At 39.5% G+C, this 23,651-nt stretch overlaps 1 protein-coding gene across 1 annotated transcript in view; it reads left to right on the top strand.

The window, feature by feature from the left end:
- Positions 1-3,997: 3,997 nt before the first annotated feature.
- Positions 3,998-23,651, top strand: part of LOC111147199 (multidrug resistance protein 1-like) — a gene marked incomplete at its 3' end in the record, with an annotated part of 34,768 nt that continues 15,114 nt past the window's right edge. Inside the window, exons 1-3 of the mRNA XM_022503093.1 lie at positions 3,998-4,062; positions 10,044-10,092; positions 22,605-22,776. Coding sequence (XP_022358801.1) covers positions 3,998-4,062; positions 10,044-10,092; positions 22,605-22,776 — 286 coding nt within the window. The remainder of the gene's footprint in view (positions 4,063-10,043; positions 10,093-22,604; positions 22,777-23,651) is intronic.

Raw genomic sequence — 23,651 nt, 5'->3', positions numbered from 1 at the left:
AAGTGTAATTATAATAAGTGTAATTATTTTCAAATATTTAGAAACATTTTGAGGTGTATACAATTTAAAAACAATGTTCTATCTTAGAATCAAAAACTTTTATATAATTTTATACTTAGTCCACACATTCCTGAGTCAAGTGGCTCATTTATTTTTTTCATTCATTTATTTGACATTTATTTCATGAGCATTTACCATGCTCATGAGGAGAGGAACCTGCTTCCTCCTCTCTCTCTGCCTGTCTCTCTACCTACTTGTGATCTCTATCTGTCAAATGAATAAATTAAAAAAAAAATCTTTAAAAAAAAATAAATAAATAAAAGAAAATGTCTCATGGGGCCTCAAAAGGCAGTGCAAACAAGTGCACTATAATAGTGTACTGCAGTGTAGACTCGTGATTAAGAGTGTAATTATTGGGGCTGGACTGCTTTCCAGAGCTGGGTCAGCTGCTTACCAATCAGGTAACTATGTGAAAATAACGCAAATCTCAATTTCTTCCCTGTAAAATGGGAGCAACAAGTCATAGTCCCTATTTCATAGGATTCTGGCGATGATCCCACAAGTTCATCTCTTTCAAGTGCTTGGGCAGTTCCTGGTACATGGCCAGTGCTTAGTATATGTTAGCCAGTATTATTAATCCTATAGGGTGTGCAGGGACACAAACACTGAGTGCTGGGAGAACAGAGACAAGCTGGTGGAAGGACTGCATGCCGGTGGAGGACAGGAAGGTGCAGAATTATGGAGAGGCACACTTCTAAAAGGAAAAGTAGCTGCTTGTTTGAAGCTGTGTGAGGGAAGACACCCAAGTCTTCCTTCCCTGGAAATCAAGGAAGCTTGAGAAGGAACTGCCAAGTTCAGCTGTTAGATATTACCAGGAGTACTGGGAAGAAATGTCTGACAGGAGTAAAAATCTTTTAAAGAAGGCAAAACTGCAGCTTAGAAGTAGCTAGAATAGTCCTTTGCTTTAGGTCCATCATATTGTAGATCTATATTTTCATGGCAGTGGAGTGAAAAAAACTCAAAGATATATATATATGAAAAAGAGAGCTTTGTTAAAAACTCTCTGGACTACAGATGTCCATCAACAGATGAATGGATTAAGATATGAGGTTTTATGTATATGACATATATGTAATGGAATATTAGTCATCAAAAGGAATGAAATCTTGCCATTTGCAATGATGTGGATGGAATTAGAAGGTATTATGCTGAGCGAAGTTAGTCAGAGAAAGACAAATACCATATGATTTCACTCATATGTGGAATTTAAGAAACAATACAGATGAACATAGGGGAAGAGAAGGAAAAATAAAATAATATAAAAACAAGAGGGAGGTAAACCATAAGAGTCTCTTAACTACAGGGAACAGGGTTGCTGGAGAGGAGCTGGAGGAGTAACTGGGTGATGAGCATAAAGGAGGGCACTTGAGGTAATGAGCACTGGGTGTCATATGCAAATGATGAATTTAGTAAGACTAAATTCTATACCTAAAATTAATAATACACTTAAAAAATGAAAAAAAAACTAATAATATACTATATGTTGACTAAATTGAATTTAGATTAAAAATTTTTTAAAAATTTAAAAATTAAAAAGTATACTCTCTGGGCTATTCCTTAAAGTACTTATGTTCTTGATAGAGGTTTTCACTTGAAGCTCAAGCCTGTAGACATAATATTACCATAATATTATACTTTAAAAAATATCCTGCATTGTTTTAGGGAGGATTTAAGGCCATTTCCATGGATACATAAAATATAAGAAGACCACATAAGCTAAAGGTGGGACAAAGTAAAACAACAGTGGAAACAGAGAACAGAATCATGAATCAAATTAAAAATGGATGTGAAAAAGATGAAAGCTTTATACATTTACTCCAGGTGGACCACAGGGTTGGTTCTTTAACCAGTGAACCCATGTTGTCACGTGCATATCCAATTACAACATAGAGAAAATTTGTAGCCTGGTAGAAAATCTAATTTATAGCTTGCAAAGAAACTTGACTGTATGGCTAAGAAAAAAAAAAATCAATTCAGAGGATATTTGGTAAAAGGTGAAAGATTTATACAATCTAAAGAGAAACCAGAGTATGGCATGGAATATTTGGAATAGAAGATGGAAAGAAAATTAGGGCTTTGAAGTATGATTTTCCCTTTTTTTTAAAAGATTTTAAAAATCTTTTTTTTTAAAAGAGAGATCACAAGTAGACAGAGAGGCAGGCAGAGAGAGAGGAGGAAGCAGGCTCCCCGCCGAGCAGAGAGCCTGATGTAGGGCTCGATCCCAGGACTTTGGGATCACAACCCGAGCCGCAGGCAGAGGCTTTAACCCACTGAGCCACCCAGGTGCCCCTGAAGTATGATTTTCTTAAAGAAGGTAGAGAAAGTACACTATGCAATTAAATAGTTTTTCTTCTTTTAAACTTTTGCATCTGGCTGAGAGGCACAGGTGTACTCTAGTGCACAAAGTACACCACACAATTAAATAAAGGTTTTCTTCTTTTAAATTTTTGCAGCTGGCTGAGAGGCACAGGTGTGGGTCAGAGAATGAAGGCTAAAGGTGACAAAAACATTTATTTCCCCTAGGCTTATAAGAAGAAAAGCTCTTATGTGAGTTAACACTGCTTTATGAATTCTTCCTGTGAAGATTGCACTTACTTTTCATCAACGTGAGAAAAAACAGTGGAAAAGAAAAAATAGTAAACGGTAGCAGTAAATATGGAAATAGATTTCAACTAAAGTAATATGCTAACGTACGATACTTTTTTTAAATAATCCGAATTAAAATATCAGGTTAGAAATGCCTTGGGGAAAACGTGGATATTGATCTGATGGCTAAAACCTGTAAAGGTCACATACTTCTAAATATTAATTTTACTCTGAAATGTCCGTTTTCTATTTACGTACTTCAAAAATCTTCCTCTCTCCTTCCGTTTATCTTCAAATAAAAGATGAACAGCTACACCTCAGAAACCGCCAAATATAGTGAAGAAAGACTTGGAGAAAATTTTCACCTGGCTTTTTTCCAGGTGCTGCTAGAAAGCAAAGTTTAACTTGCCTTAACTACAGAATGGACGAGGTCAGAGATTGTTTTATCAACGGTATTAGATGCAATGGCAAAGAAAATTTCTATTATCTACTCGAGACCCATGGAAGTAATTGGGTTTCACTGGAAATTGATGAATATAAATATTTCCATGGATATGGAGCGTTATGCAGACATGTAGAGATATGACTCTATAAATGTGTAGTGTCCCCCATGATCCAGCTGATACGCATTTCTCTCGTGGTTCTTCTACTGAAGAGCAAGAGAAAGGAGAGGACATTCCTCCCGCAAATCCAGCCTGTTTACGTAACTCGTCTTGCAATCAGCATTAAGGCTAGCACGGCCCAGAGCAGGCCGGAGTGATGAAGCTGATTGGTTGCTCACAGGAGCGTCAGGGTATGGGCTGTGCGCTCGCGCCTCACTCCCAGGGACGCAGGAAACCCGGGCGCATTCGAGCAGCGGCTCCTCCCGGCTATAAGAAGCCGAGTCCGTTGTTCGTGTCTGACCGGTTTTTCCTTTACAATTTCAATTCTTCCAAAATTGACATCTTGGTGGATGGTCCGAAGGAAAGCCCGAGGTAGGGGCGAGCGAAGCTGAGGGCCAGATGGGGACAAGTTCGCAGGAAGGGTCGGGCTCCCCAATTTCCTGAGTTGGGTTCCCGTGGGAGAAGGGCTTCGGAGAGGAGGGAGGGGAAGATTCCTCTTAGCAAGTCCCCTGGGACGCTCCTGGAGCACCCCAGCCGGGCGCGGTCGGGAGAGCGGGTTTCCCAGCCAGCGGTAGGTGCGCGGGACAACATCACCGCCCCGAGAGGAGCCTGGACCGAGAGCCCCGGAGGCGTCAGCCAAAGTCCAGGATGCGCCGAAGCCCTCCAGCTGCTGGCGTAGACTATTGTCACCTCCGCCTCCTGCGGGTTCCCCATCTGACCCATGGCCTGTGGTTTCTCCTCAGGTCACAATGGATCCTGAAGGTGGCCGTAATGGAAGAGCAGAGAAGAACTTCTTGAAAATGGGCAAAAAAAGGTAGCCAGTTGTTTCACTTTCATACTGTGCGTGGCTTGAGAAATTTGGGAGATGGATTTCTAGTCTCCAGCTCTGAAATAAAAGAAGATGGTATTTTTAATCTTAAACGTAAATGGTTTTTCTGCAGAAGTTCACTGGCTGAGTGGAGGACAGCGTTTACGCATTCCCACGGCCTTGGGGAGTTTCTTTCTCAGCCTTCCTGCCCTTGACACGCCACTGCTCTCACATCCTTTTCTGTGGTTCATGAACTTTCTGCTTTATGAGCGCTGTTGCTCGCCCACGTCCCCGGACATGTGCTGCTTGTGCTCTGCTCCGTGGTCCAGTCTATTGCTTCCGGTAAAACATAAACTTTCTGGTCACAGAAACATTGCATGTTTGTGGCATGGCAGATGGGACAGAAAGCCAAAACCACATGTAGGTGTTAAACGTGGGTTTTGTTGATGTTGTTGTTATTTTAAAGGAAATGCATATCTGACACTTGTAGAATAAATTCTGAAAAGAGAAGACTGCAGGACCAAGGAAGCTACTAGCCTCGTGTGTAATCATTGGTAATGGAACCACATAGGGAAATGTTAAGTAAATTTTGATCACAGTGTCCATACAGGAAATTTTAAACTTTGCTCCATAGGTTCATTCTTAGTTGTAAATTGTAATAATTAAAAAAACTAAAAGAAGTTAGTATATTATTATTAGGAACCAAGCTTTTCAATGTAAAAGAAAAATATAAGTAGGGACAGCAAAGAAGGTTTTAACAACAATATTAAATTTGAACTGTACTTCAGTATGAAGTCACGAGTTTTTTAAAATAGTTCACTTTCTATCCACTGAAGGGGACAGTAGCAGTGAGTACACTTATTGCCAGATCTTGGTTTCTGAATACCATTCCTCACTAAATGGAAGCTGTACTCCCTGGAGAAATGGCTAATTACAACCATGTATGTTGGGATTGGGGGGGGGCACATACAAAAATGAACCTGGACTATCTTGTTGTTCAAAAAGAACACAAGAGCTGGTTTCACTGTACTTGATTGTGAAATACTGTATACAGTATAGTCCATGAATCTTTAATAAAATTCTGAAATGAAGAGGAAAACAAAAAAGGTGGGAAAAGGTAGTGAGAATAAAGGAATATTTTTTGCAGAAAAATGCCAGCTAACTTATTGGAACTTGCATTGTTATCACTGACTCAGGCAAGTGTTGTTATGGATCTCAAACCATTTGGAGAAAAGTTGTATCTAAGAATTATCCCAACTGTTTGCTAGGCAAAAAGAAAGTGAGGATTTTCAGTGGAGAGATTTTTGCAGTTAGCGATCTTAACCTAGTGATCAGATCTAGTATCACTCATAGTGGAGTCCTGTGTTAGTGACAGGACACCACCTAGGAAGTATGTTTGCAAAAACATTTTGGTCTGAACCCTGTCAAGCTTCTAGACTGATGCTGTCCAATAGAAATATAATGTGAGCCCCATTTGTAATTGTTAATTTGCTAGTAGTAACATTAAAAAACTAAAAAAGAAACAAGTGAAATTAATTTTGAAAGTATGTTCTAAAGAAGCTGGAATATCTAAAATATTTCTATATGTAATCAGAATTATTAATAATACAGTTTACATTCTCTTTTTCATACCAAGTTCTCAAATCAGCTGTGCATTTTATACTTACACACATCCCAATTTGGACTCAGTTTGACACTGACCTATCCAGATGCGGGTCAATCTACAAGACATCTTATTACTATAAAAAGTCAATGTGGTTGGAGGCAGCAGAAGGACTTCTAGATTTAAAAAAAGAGACTGGGGCGCCTGGGTGGCTCAGTGGGTTAAAGCCTCTGCCTTCGGCTCGGGTCATGATCCCAGGGTCTTGGGATGGAGCCCCACATCAGGCTCTCTGCTCAGTGGGGAGCCTGCTTCCCCCTTTCTGTGCCTGCCTCTCTGCCTACTTGTGATCTCTGTCAAATAAATAAAATCTTTTAAAAAAAGATAGAAAAGAGATAAAGAGACAAAACCATCCAATATCATATGTGAACCTCGATTATATCTAAGTTCAAAATCAGAAAAGGAAAAACCTATAGAAAACATTCTTAGGAAATTTGACAGTAGATTGGATATTAGTTGATATAAAAATTGCTATTTTCTGAAATGTGAAAATGGTAGGAAAATGTGAAGTGCCACGATGTTTGCAAGTTACTTTCAAATGGCTCAGCAAAATATTAATGATGATAATGTGTACTTACTTACACAGATAAAGAACATATGGTCAAAATGTGAACAATTGTTGAGTCTAGGTGAATTTTGTGTGGGTAGTCATTATCAGTGTTTTTTTTTTTTTCTTCAATTTTTCTATTTGAAAGTTTTCCTAATGAAAATATTCATATACACAAAAAGAAAAAACCTCTGCATAGTGGAAGGAAGATACTGCTTTTTTTGTTTTTAGGTTGTTTGTTTTGTTTGATACCTTAAAGAACTATGTCCTTAATATACAACCACTTAGGGGGTGCGCCTGGGTGGCTCAGTCCTTAAGTATCTGCCTTTGGCTCAGGTCATGATTCCAGGGTCCTGGGATTGGGCTTCACACTGGGCTTCCCTGCTCAGCAGGGAGCCAGCTTCTCCCTCTCCCTCTGCCCCTACTTGTGTTACCTCTCTTGCTGTGTCTTTCTCTGTCAAACAAATATTTTTTAAAAAATACTCAACCACTTAGGGATATTGGAGTAAGAAGTACTGAGGTTATGTGGAAGGAGATGGTAAAGACATGTGTTGGAGCCTGCTCATACCTTCATTTTATTATTGCTTCTTACCATGCCTATAGACTTCTTTTTTTTTTTTTTTTTTTTTTTAAATATTTTATTTATTTATTTGACAGACAGAGATCACAAGTAGGCAGAGAGGCAGGCAGAGAGAGAGAGGAGGAAGCAGGCTCCCTGCGGAGCAGAGAGCCCGATGCGGGGCTCGATCCCAGAACCCTGGGATCATGACCTGAGCTGAAGGCAGAGGCTTTAACCCACTGAGCCACCCAGGCGCCCCTAGACTTCTTTTAAACACAAAATTGTGGGTTTTTTTTTTTTGAAGATTTTATTTATTTATTTGACAGACAGAGATGACAAGCAGGCAGAGAGGCAGGTAGAAAGAGAGGGGAGAAGCAGGCTCCCTGCTGAGCAGAGAGCCTGATGCAGGGCTCGATCCCAGGACCCTGGGATCATGACCTGAGCCGAAGGCAGAGGCTTTAACCCACTGAGCCACCCAGGCGCCCCAAAATTGTGGGTTTTTTAGGTGAGAAATTCTTACTAAGCTGTGTTCATCATCACTGATTTTAATTATTCTCGGTATAACCATATATTTTTCCCTAGTCTTATTGAGATATAATTGACATACAGCACTATGTAAATTTAAGGTATACAGCTTTATGGTGTGACTTATGTATATTGTGAAATGATTATCACACTATGTTTAGTTAACATCTAGCATCTCATACACATACAATAAAAAGAAAAAGCGAAAAAGACTTTTTTCTGCTTGTGATTAGAACTCTTAGGATCTACTCATAACAACTTTCCTATGTATCATATGGCACTGTTGACTATACTCATCCTGATGTACTTTACATCACTGGGACAGCCTTATCTTTGTAACTTTGGATCAAATTCTTCTCGTCTCCACGCCCTGTCAGCCTCTGATAACCACAAATCTTATCTCTTGTTCTGTGAGTTTTTTTTTTTTAAACTATATGTTCTAATTTGGAATTAAAAAGAAGCATGTGGATTTGCTAATATGTATATTGGTTGGGTGATAGTATCATTTGGAATCTATGTATTTCTAAAGGTCTGATAAGAGACTTGCTTTTTATAAGTCCTGTGTTTCAAGCTGATGAGGATAAATTAATGATCTAGTAGGGATGAGATATCAATGTGGAAATGTATTTCTATATGATGCAGTATCCTAGAAGTCTGAGGTTGCCCTGAATAGTAGCTTAGTGTTTAGGGGACAGGCTTTTCCATTTAAACTTGGCTTTTTTCCAGCTGTGTGACCTTGGGCAAGTTCCTGAACTCTCTTCACCTGCAGTTTTCTCAGCTCTGACAGAAGGACAAAAATGTGCCTGCCTCACAGAGATTGAGATAAGATTAAATGAGAATGTGTATGGGAAGTGTTTACTTAGCCAGTATTTGAAATATTATAAAATTTCCAGAGTAGGAGCAGTTTTAGAGAATGAAAAAATAAATAAAAGGCTTGGAGCTAAAATTCAATTATGTGTGACTGCTTTTTTCCTCTCATCCTGGTTCCAGAGATACTGAAACCATGCTTTATTGGGAATAGGGTGGGACCAATTCTGAAGAGTTATGTTTGTGTATTTTGTGTGTTTTCATGTCCGTCTAACATCACTTTAAAGCCAAATATGGAGTAAGCTGTGGATTTTTTTTTCCTTTAGAAGTCTCTTCAATTCTTTGACCTCGCTTAGCGTAAAGAACAAAGAAAGACGAATTTACTTTTGAACTTGAAAATCTGTATAAAAATCATGTAATTCTTCTCTGGAGTAGTCTTTAGTTTGCACATATGAAAATAAAGAGGCAGAGGCTGCCTTCGGTCAGTTGGCTTTCATGTTCTAGGTGGCTGTTACACAGAGTGGAAAACAGCTTATAGCTAGAGTCATTTGAATCTGGGCTCAAAGTAATAATCAGCCTTCTTATTCCTGAGGACAGCTTTCTGACAGTTTACAGACCATCTTTTTTGATCATAGCTTTTCTAGATTGAATTTATTGCCTTAATGGTACATTTAGGGCTCCAGATTTCCTTTCAGAATTAGATTGATAGAGAATGATTTAATTACCTTTCTTCTTAGGTTAGTTTATGCCCAGCTTCTGATTGCCACCACTCTCCATTTGTAGAAAGACTGAGGATAATATGTAGGTAGTATGTAGATAGAATATCTACTGCTAGCATTGCTTAGATGATGATTAAGAGAATTAACTCCGGAGAATATGAGTGATTTTCTAATTACAGGTCTTCCTTAACTTAGGTATTTCCACCAGCCCCATTTTGTTAGTTAAAAATATCGTAAGTTGAAAATGCCTTTCATACACCTAACCTATTGAACATCATAGTTTAGCCTAGCCTACCCTACATGTGCTCAGAACACTTACATTAGCCTATAGTTGGGCAAAATCATCTAACGAAAAGCCCGTTTTGTAACAAAGTGTTGAATATCTCATGTAATTTACTGAATACTGTACTGAAAAACAGCATGGTTGTATGGGTACAGAATGATTTTAAGTGTATGGGTTGTTTACGATTTTGATCTCATGGCTGACGGGGAGCTGTCAGTCACTGCTTCTGCCCAGCATCGAGAGAGTGCTGTACTGCATATTGCTAGCCCAGGAAAAACATCCAGCTTCCTTACCGGAAGTAGATGCATAACCCTTTCTCAGCATCCAAAAGTCAGACCATTGTACATTGGAGACTGTAGAATGAAAACAGTAAGTTCTCTTATGTTCTTATTATTTTTAAAGGTTTTATTCGTTTGAGAGAAAGAGCACAAGCAGGAGGGTGAGGGAGAGGGAGAGGCACACTCCCCGTTGAGCAGGCAGCCCAACACAGGGCTTGATTCCAGGACCCCAGGATTATAACCTGAGCCAAAATCAAATGTTTAACCATCCAAGCCTCCCAAGCATCCTAGTATTATTTTTAATAATTGCAAAAGTTGTATGTCTGTGGATTCATCATAGAAAATTAGGAAATACCAAAGGTGCAAAGAAGAAAATATTTTGATAGAAATCTCAATACCCAGTGATAATCACATATACAGATTTCTAAAATACATGTAAATATTTTTAAACTTCATAAATGGGATCATACTATTAACATATGTTTTTATGGAATAATATAGATGTGTTTCTTTGTCTTATTTGTTATTAAATATAGGATCTATGTTCATTTGGTCATTTAAAAATCTATGTAATTTTAAGTTTTGTGTAATCCTATTACTATTTTTCAGTAAAAAAGAGAAGAAAGAAAAGAAACCAACTGTCAGTACGTTTGCAATGGTGAGTCTGAATTTACTTAGTGATCAGATTGCTTGGGAAATTTGACTTCTTCCCTAGAAAAGAGATATTTCATCTGGTATAATAATTGTCTTGGAGCATATCTTAATGAAGAGGTGAAATGAATAGGTTTAAGTTAGCTTGTTTTCAGTGGAATGCCAATCATGGCGTATTATGATTGAGCCTCAACAGCCTCTCTTCTTGGCCTACATTTCAGTATTCTGCTAATTTTTTTATGTGGCTTGTGGTCTGTTATCTATGCAAGCACTTTTCCTGTGATTGGTCTCAGCCACTAGGTAGAGTGTGGTTCTAACAGGATACAAGTTTCCTTGTCATCAGTGGCTCTCAAATTCTGGCAGGTTTGAGGTCAAAGTCTCAGGCACCCAAGAAATAGAAGTTAGCAATGCATTATTTATGACTATGAACCTAGTACCTATCATCATTTCTCTGTGCTGAATAACTAATAATCTCTAATCTGAAAACCTTTATAAAATTCTTCATCTCATTTTCTGGTTGCATGGTCATTGCTTAGAAATTTTTCTTGTGTCAGATTTGGAATAAGACAGGGATTTAAAGCTGTGGTTGGATGATGGTCTCTCTCTACCTGGGTCCTTCTTTTATTCTTTCCCAAGAACCTGTAACACTACTGAACAAACGAAGTCTGGCAGTGAGTGCATACTTTATAATTCAGTCATAACACATCAGATGTTTTTTAAAAGTTGTTGGTGGGGGAGGGGTAGGCTGTCTTATAAAGCAGATATTAGCAAATTTACTATAAAATCTTACATGGTCATCTTCTTGCCATAAAGTTGCTCTGGCTATAGTTTCACCTTTTGTCCTATCTCTCCTTTCTTTGGAATATTTTGGGAATGAAACTATATGTTTGGGTCATTCTCAAAAAGACACCGATGGGGGGTGGGGGCGTGCCCAAGTGGTTCAGTAGGTTAAGTGTATGATTCTTTATTTCAGCTCAGGTTCATGATCTCAGGGCCTTGGGATTGAACCCCATGTTGGGGTCCATGCTCAGCTTGGAGTCTGCTTGGGATTCTCTTTCTCCCTCTCCCTCTGCTCCTCCCCTGCTCATGCTTGCCCTCTCTTTTTCTCTAAAATAAATAAATCTTAAAAAAAAAAAAAAAAGACTACTCAGGTGACCAAGGGGCAGTTTTTGTTTCATACTTCATTCTTATTTATTAAAAGAATCTTTTATGTTAATATATATATATATATATATATATATATATATATATATATATATATATATTTGGTCTATTCCCAAGATTTAATTTCAGTTTTGTCATTTTGAGACCAAAATGTTTGTCTTTTGTGGTTTAGTTTTTATTATTTGTAGCTTAAATTAAAAAAAAAAAAAGTCTCATTTTTGGGGCACCTGGGTGGCTCAGTAGGTTAAAGCCTCTGCCTTCGGCTCAGGGCATGATCCCAGGGCCCTGGGATCGAGCCCTGCATCGGGGTCTCTGCTTGGCTGGGAGCCTGCTTCCCTTCCTTTCTCTCTGCCTGTCTCTCTGCCTACTTGTGATCTCTGTCTTTCAAATAAATAAAATCTTTTAAAAAAAAGTCTCATTTTAGAAAATCTAACAGATCTAGGGACACCTGAGTGGCACAGTCATTAAGCCTCTGCCTTCAGCTCAGGTCATGATCCCAGGGTCTGGGATCCAGCCCCGCATTGGGCTCCCTGCTCAATGAGGAGCCTGCTTCTCCCTCTCCCACTCCCCCTGCTTGTGTTCCCTCTCTCACTGTCTCTCTCTGTGTCAAATAAAAAAAAAAATCTTTTAAAAAAAGAAAATCTAATCTAATATAGAGAGGTAATACTATCAATACAATTTAAGCCACCGAAGAGTAAAAATCTGGAGTTTAAGTGTGAGGGAATAACAGCACATACAATACTATATGCCATGTGTTGTCCTAAGTACATAAAACTCATTTAACTATTACAACTCCCTTTGAGATACATACTACTATTATTCTAATCTTACAGGTGAAGAAACTGAGTCCAGACATACTAGCTTGCCCACTCGGTACACAACAGGGCCAGGATTCAGACCTGTGAATTTCATGTTCTCAATCACATTGCTCAGGATAGCATACAAGGAATATACTGCAAGCCTTTTGAGGAAGAGTTGTGTTATTTATGTGGCTTTTCCTCATGTCTTTTTCCTGAGGAGCTGACACAGAAAACTGAACTGAACTTGTATGTAAAACTTAAAGACACGAGGACACATTCAGAACTTTTCACAGTATAGTGCTGATGTTATCAGCTAAGACAAAAACTCATGTGTCAGGGCCCCCCCGAGACCCCAGGTTTGATGATTTCACTCAGAAGAGAGACACTCAGGACTCAGCATATTGTCCTACTTGTAATACTCATGGCTAAGATTTATTACAGCAAAAGGATACAAAGCAAAATCAAAAGGGGAAAAGAAAAGAGCGAGGCAGAAGTCCAGGAGAAACAAGGCATAAGCTCCCCTGAGTCTTTGCCCAGTGGAGTCACACTTAAATTGGGACAACTGTGAAATGCTATCAGACTAGCTCATTAGAAACTCAGCACTCAAAATTTGTACTAGGGGCTGATCATGTAGGCTTGGCATATACCAGAATTCCAGACTCATAGAAGAAAGGCAGGTATTCAGCATAGAACACCTATGCCAAATAATTTGGCCACTTTTATCAGTTAACCCCAACCCCAAATCCAAGTTCTAGATGCCCTCCAAGGGCCAGCCTTGAATACAGGTCTTTCGAAACTGCAAGTCTTTAGCTTACAGTATTAACTTCTACTCTGAGACTTTTTGGCAGTCTTGAGAAAGTGATCAAAAAGAGGTAGGTGATATTCAAGTTTTTCTACAAGCATTTTTTAAAAATACTGGGCCTTGTTTCAACAGAACAAGAAACATAAAAGTAGAATAAAATCAAGGCAAGTAAGGAAACGGAACAGATGGAAATCAGGACAGGAAAAATACCAGTGGGGCTGTGGTTCCTACACATAGCACTCCTGAAAGATTACACGCTCTTGCCAGAAAGGTGCGGCGGTTTCGACTCTGAACGTTCTACTTCATGTATCTTATTGAAAAACTAATTTTTTTAAATAGTTAAGATCTATTACCTATCTAGTGCTTCCTCTGTGCCACGGACTTGTTAAGCACAGTGACCCGATAACCTACGAGGTTGCATTGACCTTACACTAGATGATGAAACAGACTCAGACAAGTTAAGCAATCCACTCACAGTCACAGATTTACGTAGCTAGTAAGAGGGCAGGTCCAGAATTTGCCACAATCTGCTTAATCCAGAGCTAGAGGGGTTTTTTAAAAAGATTTTATTTGTTTATTTGAGACAGAGAGCACACATGCATGGACAAGCAGTGGGAGGGGCAGAGGGAGAGGGAGAAGCTGAATCCCGACTGAGCAGGGAGCCCGACGCAGGATCTGAGGACCCTGAGATCATGACCTGAGCTGAAGGCAGTTGCTTAACCCACGGAGCCACCCAAGTACCCCTCCAGAGCTAGAGCCTTTAACAACTTGAATCATTTATGATAGTTTATGATTCATGATAGTTTTGATTCATGATAGTTCATGATAGTTTTGATTCATGATAGTTATGATTCATAAATCATATGATTTATGATTAAGCTTTTATCTGCCTGGAATCAAAGAGTCTTTTTCTTTATGTCATTATCTTCTGGCCACCTGGTCATTCATCATTGGAGACTTTAGCACCAGGCTCAGGGTCTCCCTTTCCGCTCTCAGAGCTCCTACTATCTTGCATAAGTTTTATGGTGTTCTGGATAATGGCTCCTTGACCTTCACAGGTACAATCATCTGTTTCCCCCCTTCACACCAGCCATCTGCTTGTACACTTATATCCTTTATTGTGTTTTGAAACTGTTGTGCCCCTGGAGTGACCTATTGGAAGAGCAGCTTAAATCGGTTGGCCATCTCCTTTCTTTTCAACCTGCTCACTATTCTCTCTGGATATTTGGCCCATTGCCCCACCATTTTTCCAGCAGCCGCTTCTCTTGCTCAAACCAAAAACATCCTTTTACATGTTATCCAAACAGCATCATGGTCTGCTTTCTTGCTTTCTTTCACCTGATTGTTGTCATACACCTCACAACAGGTATATTCCCAGCCAGAATCCTACCCCTCCTCTTCTCACTGGCTAAGTCAAACCTCTACACTTTTCAAATTTCCCCCTTCTCTTCTTCCCTCTTTGGTGGATGAGCTCTTCTTCTATTTCACAAACAGAATATACAAGCCTGTCTCTCCCTGGGTCAGATCCTTCCTCCTTCCTCCTAAGGTAACAGAGTAAGAATCTGGTTCTTTTTTTTTTTTTTTTTAAGATTTTATTTAGTTATTTGACAGAGATCACAAGTAGGCAGAGAGGCAGGCAGAGAGAGAGAGGAAGGGAAGCAGGCTCTCTGCTGAGCAGAGAGCCCGATGTGGGGCTCGATCCCAGGACCCTGAGACCATGACCCGAGCTGAAGGCAGAGGCTTAACCCACTGAGCCACCCAGGCGCCCCAAGAATCTGGTTCTTAAAACTAATCACTCATGAGGGGCATCTGCGTGACTCTGTCAGTTAAGCACCCGACTCTTGATTTCAGCTCAGCTCATGATCTCAGGGGCATGAGATCAAGTCCCATGTCAAGCTCTGTGCTGAGTGTGGAGCCTGCTGAAGATTCTTTCCCTCTCACTCTGCCCCTCCCCACCCCCCACACTCTCTCACACTCTCTTAAAAAAAAAGTAACTCACCCATTTGTACCTTGAGTCCCACATCCTCTGCCTTCTCAAGGACTTTACATTACTATTATTATTATCCTTTCTCTTCTGTATCTACAGTCTCTCCCTCCCTTCTGGGTCTTTCCTGTTGGCATTTACATGGGAGGTGTCTTCAGTTTCCCCAACAGCATCCTTCAAGCCACTCCTCTCTTGCTTGCTTTGCACACAGACCTGCCTTTACTTGTGTTAGTTTTACTTTGCATTCATTTCTTTCTTTTTTTTTTTTTTAAAGATTCCATTAATTTGACAGAGATCACAAGCAGGCAGAGAGGCAGGCAGAGAGAGAGAGAGAGAGAGAGAGAGAGAGAGAGAGGAGGAAGCAGGCTCCCTGCCGAGCAGAGAGCCCGATGTGGGGCTCGATCCCAGGACCCTGGAATCATGACCCGAGCCGAAGGTGAGGCTTTAACCGACTGAGCCACCCAGGCGCCCCACTTTGCATTCATTTCTTAACATATTATAACTTGGCTTCTGTTCCTACCGCTCACCAAAGTCAGTAGACATGTGTTGATTCCATCTTGACTTTTTATTTTTTTTTATTTATTTTTTTTTTTAAGATTTTATTTATTTGACAGAGAGATCACAAGCAGGCAGAGAGGCAGGCAGAGAGAGAGGAGGAAGCAGGCTCCCCTAGAGAGCAGAGAGCCCGATGCGGGGCTCGATCCCAGGACTCTGAGATCATGACCTGAGCCGAAGGCAGCGGCTTAACCCACTGAGCCACCCAGGCGCCCGACCATCTTGACTTTTTAAGTAGTGCTTGATCTCTCCACCATGCTCGTCTCTTGGCGTCCATGATGCGATAGTCTGCTGATTTTGCTCTTATATCTCTTTAAATTTTTTTTTAAGATTTTGTTTATTTATTTGACAAAGAGCATGAGCTGGGGAAGGGGCAAAGGGAGAGGGAGAAGCAGGCTCCCCACTGAGCAGGGACACCCCACCCCACCCTCACGACCCGCCCCCCTCCCCGGCCAGGATCATGACCTGAGTCAAAGTCAGACATTTAACTGACTGAGCCACCCAGACACTCCTCTCTTATGTCTTTTGTTCTTTTGTCATCTTAGTTTGTGAGGTTAAGGTTCTTAACCCAGGACTCAGTAATGGAGTGGACGTTTTCATACTTTCTTTTTTTTTTTTTTTTAATTGTGTTATGTTAGTCACCATACAGTACATCATTAGTTTTTGATGTAGTATTCCATGATTTATTGTTTGCATATAATACCCAGCATTCCATGCAAACTGTGGCCTCCTTAATACTCACCACCAGTCTCACCCATCCCCCTACCCCCTCTCTTCTAAAACTCTTGTTTGTTTCCCAGTGTCCATAGTCTCTCATAGTTCATCTCCCACTCCGATTTCTCCCCCTTCACTTTTCCTCTTCTAATGCCCTGCATGCTATTCTTTATGTTCCACAAATAAGTGAAACCATATGATAATTGACTTTCTTTGTTTGACTTATTTGACTTAGCATAATCTCCTTTCACATAGACATTTCCAAATTCATGCAAAACTTTACCCGTTTCAGTTTCATTCCACACAGTTTTAGTATCTTCTATCCATTTGCAGTGGTTTCCTTTACCATTTGTAGTTACTTTTGTTCCTCCATTGAGGACGTTGGCATGTAATTGCTTCTACTTCTCTCACTTATGCTCTCATCATTCTTCTCTTTGGGTAACCTTAATAATGACTCCTTGGCCTGATGTTCTTTGACCTTTTCAGTTCCAGCAGCCTTCACTCCTGCTCTAGTAAATTATACTTGTGAACACGGACCTTGGGTTTATCACCTGGGAGGACTTCCATCTAAGAAGCTATAAACTCAAAGGTGTCAGTCTTCAACTTTTCAGCCTCAATATTTGATTCCTTTTGTCTTTGTTATCCTTTTTGGACTTTGTGTACTTATTTACTATTGCTTTTGTAATAAAGCACCACGAATTTAGTGTCTTCAAACAACACAAATTTATTACCTTATAGTTCTGGGACCCGAAGTCTCACTGGGCTAAAATCAAGGTGTCGATAGAGCAGGTTCCCTTCTGGAGACTCAAGATAGAATGCTTCCTTCCCCCCTCTCAGTTTCTAGAGACTGCCTGCCCTCCTAGACTTAAGGCCTCTTCCTGCATCCCTCCAACCTCTTCAGTCATCATTTTTCCTGCTGAGTCTGAACCCAACCCACCCCCACTCCCTCTTATAAGTATCCTTGTTTTTACATTTGGTCCACTTGGATAATACGGGATCTATAATACAGGCCCTATCTCAAGATCCTTAGTATCTGTAAAGTCCCTTTTACCATGTAAGGAAACATTCACAGTTTCCTGGGATTAGCATATGGACCTGTTAATGGAGCAGGGGCATTATTCTGCCTACCACACCTGGTCAAGGCTTTGCTCTCTCAGCCACTCTCTATTGCTGGTCCCCTTACTCCATTTCTGCTCTTCTGAAAGCCATTCTATCCATGGTAGCCACATAAAATCTTCTCAGTTCCTGCCTTTCCTTTGTATTTAGTTGGGAAGTTTAGAGTAAAACCCAGACTCATTCATCTGGCTGGAAAGGCCCTGTGTAATCTGTCCTCTGGCTCATCTCTGATCTCATTGCAAACAAATCTCCTGTACTCTGTCCTTGCCACAGTGATGATTCTGTTTGGTCCTTGAGATACACAGAGCTTTTGTTCACCACAGGACCTTTGCATTTGCTTTTCCTGCCTGAAATGTTCTGTCTCCAGATCATCAAGAAACTAACTATATCCTTCCTGTCATTGAGGTCTTAGCTCAGATGATGTCTTCTCAGAGAGGCAGTCCCTAACCAGGCAGGCTAAGCCAGCTGACTCTGTTGTCATTGGGGTCTAAGCTCTATGAGGGAGAGAGTTTTTGTATGTTTTCTTTACTAGGTACTTACATACTGAGTGAATATTGAATACATCAATCCCCCCTTTTACTATTTGCATTTGAGTGTATACTTTATGAGGACAGGGAGCTTGTCTTTTTCACTATTGTTGCGAGTACCTAGAACCAAACATGAGCCTTACTAGTTTCTTAACAAATAATCTTTCGAACGTTGAATGAATGAATAAATTAATGGATTCATTGACTTCTTTCTCCAACCCAGGCACCATGGTAAGTCAAGTTAACCATCAAGCCTGCTGAATATTACCTAACCCACTCGCCTTTATGTATCAGCCTTCCTTCTACATAGTTTTGGGTGCAGGCCTCCTCTCTTTCTTATCAATATCTAGCCAAATATCTTACATTTCCTTATATTTGAAGGGATCTGATTATAATTAGTTTAAGCCTCTGTCTTACATTTTACCTGATGTATCACAACATTTTTTTCGTTTCCTTCACTGTAAACTACTGAACAGTCGTATTAATTTTTACATTTCCTAAACCTGTAACAGTACCTGCTTATATTATATTGTGTGCCTAATTAAAGTTTATTTCTTATTTTCATCCTCACAACCACCATGTGAGGCTTGCTGCCTATATGAATATTTTCCTCATTTTATAAATGTAGATACTGAGGTATTATTAAGAGATTATTTTCCCCAAACTTCCCTTCCTATTAAGTGATAGAACTAGACATTAAACTGAGGCCCTTGTGCTACTCAGTCTTATGTTACTACTTTCCTCAAATCTTCTTATTACTTTGTCTCCAGAAATCAATCTTGCCTCCTGTCACAAATAAACATGAGGTTCTGAGCTCTGTCTGCTTTGTCCTTGTTCTTGGAAACGTGTTTGTATCTGTGCCTACTCTTAGCTTGTTCCTTCTAGCTTGAGATGAAGCTCAAGCTTTGCCTGTCTAAGAACCATCTCCCTTTACCAAGTTTTATTGTGAAGACTTTCAGACATATGGAAAAGTAGAACAATAAAAGTCATGCTCATATACCCATTGTCTGTATCTAACAACTGTTAACATTTTGCCTCCCATTTCACCTGAAATCATAGATTTTGTGATGTTTCTTGGATAGCTGCCTGTTGACACACCTCAAAATTTTTCCTACATGACATTTTCTTATAAAACATAACACAATGTTCAATTTAATAAAGCGAGTACTAATTCCTTAATATTATGTAATGTCCAGTTCACGTTCAAATATTTCCTGTTATCTCTGAAAAGAAATGTCTTTTACAATTGATTTGTTTAAAAGAGGATCTAGTCAGTGACAACACTTAGATATTGTGTTTTCCAAGTCTAGAAGCTTTCTTGTTCAAAATGACATTGGCATGCTGAAAAGACTATACTGTTTGTCCTGTAGAATGCCTCATCTTCTAGACTCTTTTTATTGCTTTCTTATGGCATCATTTCACTTGTTCTTCTATGGCTTACATTTTTAATATTCTGAAAATTATAAATACATTCACATTACATATTTTGCGGTAAGAAGATTGTGTGGGGGATGCTGTGTGCTTCGTGTCTCATCATATCTGAAATATCAAATGTCAGAATATTTGACTTCTCTACAATACTAAATTTGATCACGTGGTTAAGGTGATGACATAGTGAACCCTTCCATTGTGAAAGGACTTGTACCCCCTTGAAGCTATGAGTGATGCTGGGGCATCGTGGGGATATCTTGTTTACCCATTAGATATAAGATCCACTAATGATCCATCTACTCAAGTTCTTGAAACATTTTTTTTCTTTGTTCTGTAGGATGTTGCCCAATTCAGTTTCCTTCCTGTTTTTTCACCAGTCACCACTGTGACTGATGTACCTGTAAACATGTGTGAGACTTCATTAACTAGTCTATCCTCGATGTTGGTTTCCTGTTGGGTGTCCATTCTCTTGCTTTTCCTTTTGCCCCGGGATCATCAAAAGGACAGTCAACATGCTGTCTCGATTACTTCATTTTCAAATTATTCTTAACCCCAGTCACTCTTTTTCTCTTCCTGGATGATCTTATCCAACTTGCATGACTTCTGCTATATACGCTAGTATCATGAAACTGCGTCCAAACTCAGAATTCCTTCCATGAGCGTGCTCGGATAGCATTTCCAGGATGAGCCATCAAATAGCGCAAAAAGAAATTTCCTGTGTCTCTTCCCTCCAACTCTTGTCTCCTCTGGTTTGCCCTCGCTCAGTGAAGGGTGCTTCTTTGTCAGTCAGCTTTTTATTACTGCTTCTACACCACATACCCCCATCTTCTCTGAGCATACTGCTCTGACGCCTGTTCTTTTTGGTTGGAACGCCTTCTTTCTTGCTTCTGAACACATGCCAAACTTTCAAGCCTGGGAAGATGAAAAATCTCCTCTGGGGCTTTTCCACAAAGGAGGAAATGACCATTCGCTCTGTTTTATGTCTGCTTTACTGCATACACTACGCTGTCTTAGCGTGCAGTATATAGATTGCATATACTTCTTTGCTTGGCCTTCCTTCTCCATTTTGAGCACTTTGACAGCAAGACTTACACCTTTGGTATTTATCTGTCTTTTATTAGTCATTGGGTAGGCATTGAGTAAATATTTATATTCATGGCCTGCTTGTTTTTATTATGGTCAGTGACTAGTTTTGGTAGTAAAAGATCCTGTGGGAGTGGTGATGAGAAAAATCTTTGTATATCAATTATTTTCTCTTCCTCTACTAAGGAATATGATATTTTATCCACTTTAAAGGAGTCTCTAAGAGAAAATAAATGGCTTCTGTCCATCTCTTTCTTCTTATTTATGTGTTTTTTTAAAAAATTTTATTTATTTATTTGAGAGAAAGAGAGACAAGGTGAGAGAGAGCATGAGAGGGGAGAAGGTCAGAGGGAGAAGCAGACTCCCATGGAGCTGGGAGCCCGGTGTGGGACTCGATCCCAGGACTCTGGGATCATGACCTGAGCTGAAGGCAGTCAGTCGCCTAACCAAGGCACCCCTTATTTATGTTTTTTTTGAAGAGGTGGATGAATGCTTAGTTAAGACAAAGTAAATAATGACAAAATTTAGCCTGTGTTTCAGTGAAATATGAAAGAAGTGCCAAAAAACACATTTTCCCTGTTTTAATTTATAAAGAAGAGGATGTTATTGATTATGGATATGTCATTAACTCAAATTTGAGCTTGCTTTATTACATTTCTAAGAGCTAGAAATGTTTTTAAAAATATTTATTTATTTAAGAGATAGAAAGAGAGAGGCCTTTGTGCTCTGCCTCTGTTGGGGTAGAGGTTGAGAATCTTCATGCAATGCAGGGCTCAATCTCAAAACCCATGAGATCATGACCTGATCTGAAACCAAGAGTCAGATGCTTAACTGACTGAGTCACCCAGGTATCCCTAGAAAAAGTTTGAATGCAAAGACCTAAGTATATATTAGATATTCTTCTTCCACCAAACTTGAATTTTTGCTAATTTTTTAAAAAAGATTTATTTATTTATTTGAAAGAGAGAGAAAATATGTGCGAGAGGCAGAGGGAGAGAATCTTCAAACAGACTCCACACTGAGCACGGAGTCTGACATAGGGCTTGATCTCATGACCCTGAGATCATGATCTGAACCAAAACCAAGAGTTGAACGCTTAACCAATCCACCTAGGCACCCTGAATTTTTGCTAATTTTAAAGCTCAGCTTTACGAATGCTTTCCTACTTCATGAACTGCTGGTCACTACTGCCAAGAACTGTTATGCTCTTTATTTTTCCACTTGTCAATTCTGTATGTATTCCTAGTTGTTACTACTGTAAGTTCCTTTTTAGCTAACTTTAAGATTGGCTTCTGTCTCCTTGTCTCAAATCTTTCTGCTGATGTGTCTTTTATGTTGCCTGATCTTGATCTTTGTTTTGGTTTAGGTTCCCTGCCTAGACCTGTGATTCTTTTTTTATCCGCTTTCCTCCCTAGATTACAAACCTGCTGACTCTACCTCATGCATCCACAGGACAATCCCCTGCATTGGGGTTTATCCACAAACCCTCACAGAGTGCTTCATCTGTTTTCTTTCATTTGGTTGTGTTTCAGTCCTTAACTAGTTCCTTGAATAATATGGCAGAAGTATTGATTTCTTCTCAAGTGGACTGCCACAGAGCCTTGAGCTCATTCCCCTTACTGTCTGTTCTCATCACTTTCTGGATCCAGAGAAGTCTGTCTTTATTTTTGACCTGCCTGTGATTAAAGAGATTATGCACATCTACATTGGTCAGGCATTATGTCCATATTCTACCTTTTAAGGAAATCTCTTTTTGGGAAGCATGCATATAACGGGTTCTTCCTTTCTCCTTCCTTCTTACTATTGAGGCCTGATTGCATTCAGATAAATTTACCGTCATACTAATTTCATTATGAGGCAGATCTTTTACTCAAGCAATTTTCAAAAAGCAGCAAAATACTTCCTTAGTGGTAGCCTCAGAGGGGACTTTGACAGTCAAAATTTTTCTTGGTTAAAAAAAAAATTGGGATGAAAAGTGGTTTCTACCCTTGGAAATCAGAAGAACAAATACGTATTTTTATAGTTGTACCTTTAAAGACTTTTCAATTTTCCAGAATGTCCCATCCCTCTCGTCAAACCTCATATATAAGAAAAGAGGACAAACTGAGTCCAATATGAAGAAGTAGGTCAGAACTCAGTAGAAGAGTCAAATGCCCATTTAGAATTAGGCTATTATAATTGTTCAGGTTGGACCAGGATGGTAGTAGTAGTAATAGAAATAAGATTGTTAGGATTGTTAGAAATGTTAGGATTTTGGATGTATTTGGAAAGTAGAGCAAACTATCCGTAAAACTGTGCTAATTGTTCCTCTTCTCTATATTTCCTTTTTTTTTTTTTTTTTAGTTTCGCTACTCAAATTGGCTTGATAAGTTGTATATGTTGGTGGGGACAATGGCTGCCATCATCCATGGAGCTGCACTCCCCCTCATGATGCTGGTGTTTGGAGACATGACAGATAGCTTTGCAAATGCAAGCATTCCAGGAAACATAACTTTCATAAACGCAACTAATGGAAGTAAGTATTATTTGCAGCACTGATTTTATTGGAAACTTAAAAATCTGTCACTTAAAAACAATGTTTAGCTCTTAGTAAATATACTAGTGGGTTTATCTGTGTGGAAGTTGGAGGGATCTGAGCTACAGTTCCTATTGGTAGTTGGTACCAATTGGTAATTGGTAGTTTGAGAAAATAATAGTCACAAGCATCAAAATCCACGTTGGAAGTGCTGGCAGAGATATGTAGAAAAAGATAGCTCTGTTAAGTCAGAAAAATCCCAGGAAGTTCAGGAAGAGGTAAAAAACAAAACAAAACAAAACAAAACAAAAACCACCTAATCTAGACATCAAATGATAAGTAGGAATCAGTCATGAGATTCTTTGACATGATAGATATGGGTGTCAGAGATAGGAGTCCAGGATGATTCTAAAATGTGTAGCCTGAGGAGCAGAATAGACTGGATGCAGTTACTATCAAGAAAGACCAAAAAAAAAAAAAAAAAAAAAGACAGTAGGTTTGGGCAGTAAATACCAGAAACTTAACTTTGGGTATTGTCACAGGTTGGGCTCCTTGGAGAAATATGGCCAAGAGAAGTTTGTGTGTGTGTGTGTGTGTGTTAGGATGGAAGAAATAATAGCTTGTTTGTATGCTAGTAGAAATGATCCAAAAGATAGAGAAAAAAAATGATGCTTTGAGAGTGAGGGAAGAGAGTTGTCAAGTTGTCCTTGACAAAGGATGGAATATAATGCCCCAAAGGAATACTTGCTTTAGGTAGAATCACGGATAAACTTATCCACTGTAATGGGTGGAAATGGAGAACATGTGAGTGCCAGCGCCCAGAGCTGACTTGAGGCGGAGGTGAGAATTTGTGGAAGTTTTCTTGGGATTACTTC

This window comes from Enhydra lutris, unplaced genomic scaffold (genome assembly GCF_002288905.1).
Source record: "Enhydra lutris kenyoni isolate GAN:26980312 unplaced genomic scaffold, ASM228890v2 scaffoldscaffold16, whole genome shotgun sequence".
In the NCBI taxonomy this organism is placed as follows: domain Eukaryota; kingdom Metazoa; phylum Chordata; class Mammalia; order Carnivora; family Mustelidae; genus Enhydra; species Enhydra lutris.
Note: the sequence above shows the minus strand (reverse complement) of the source record. Positions and strands in the feature narration are given on the sequence as shown.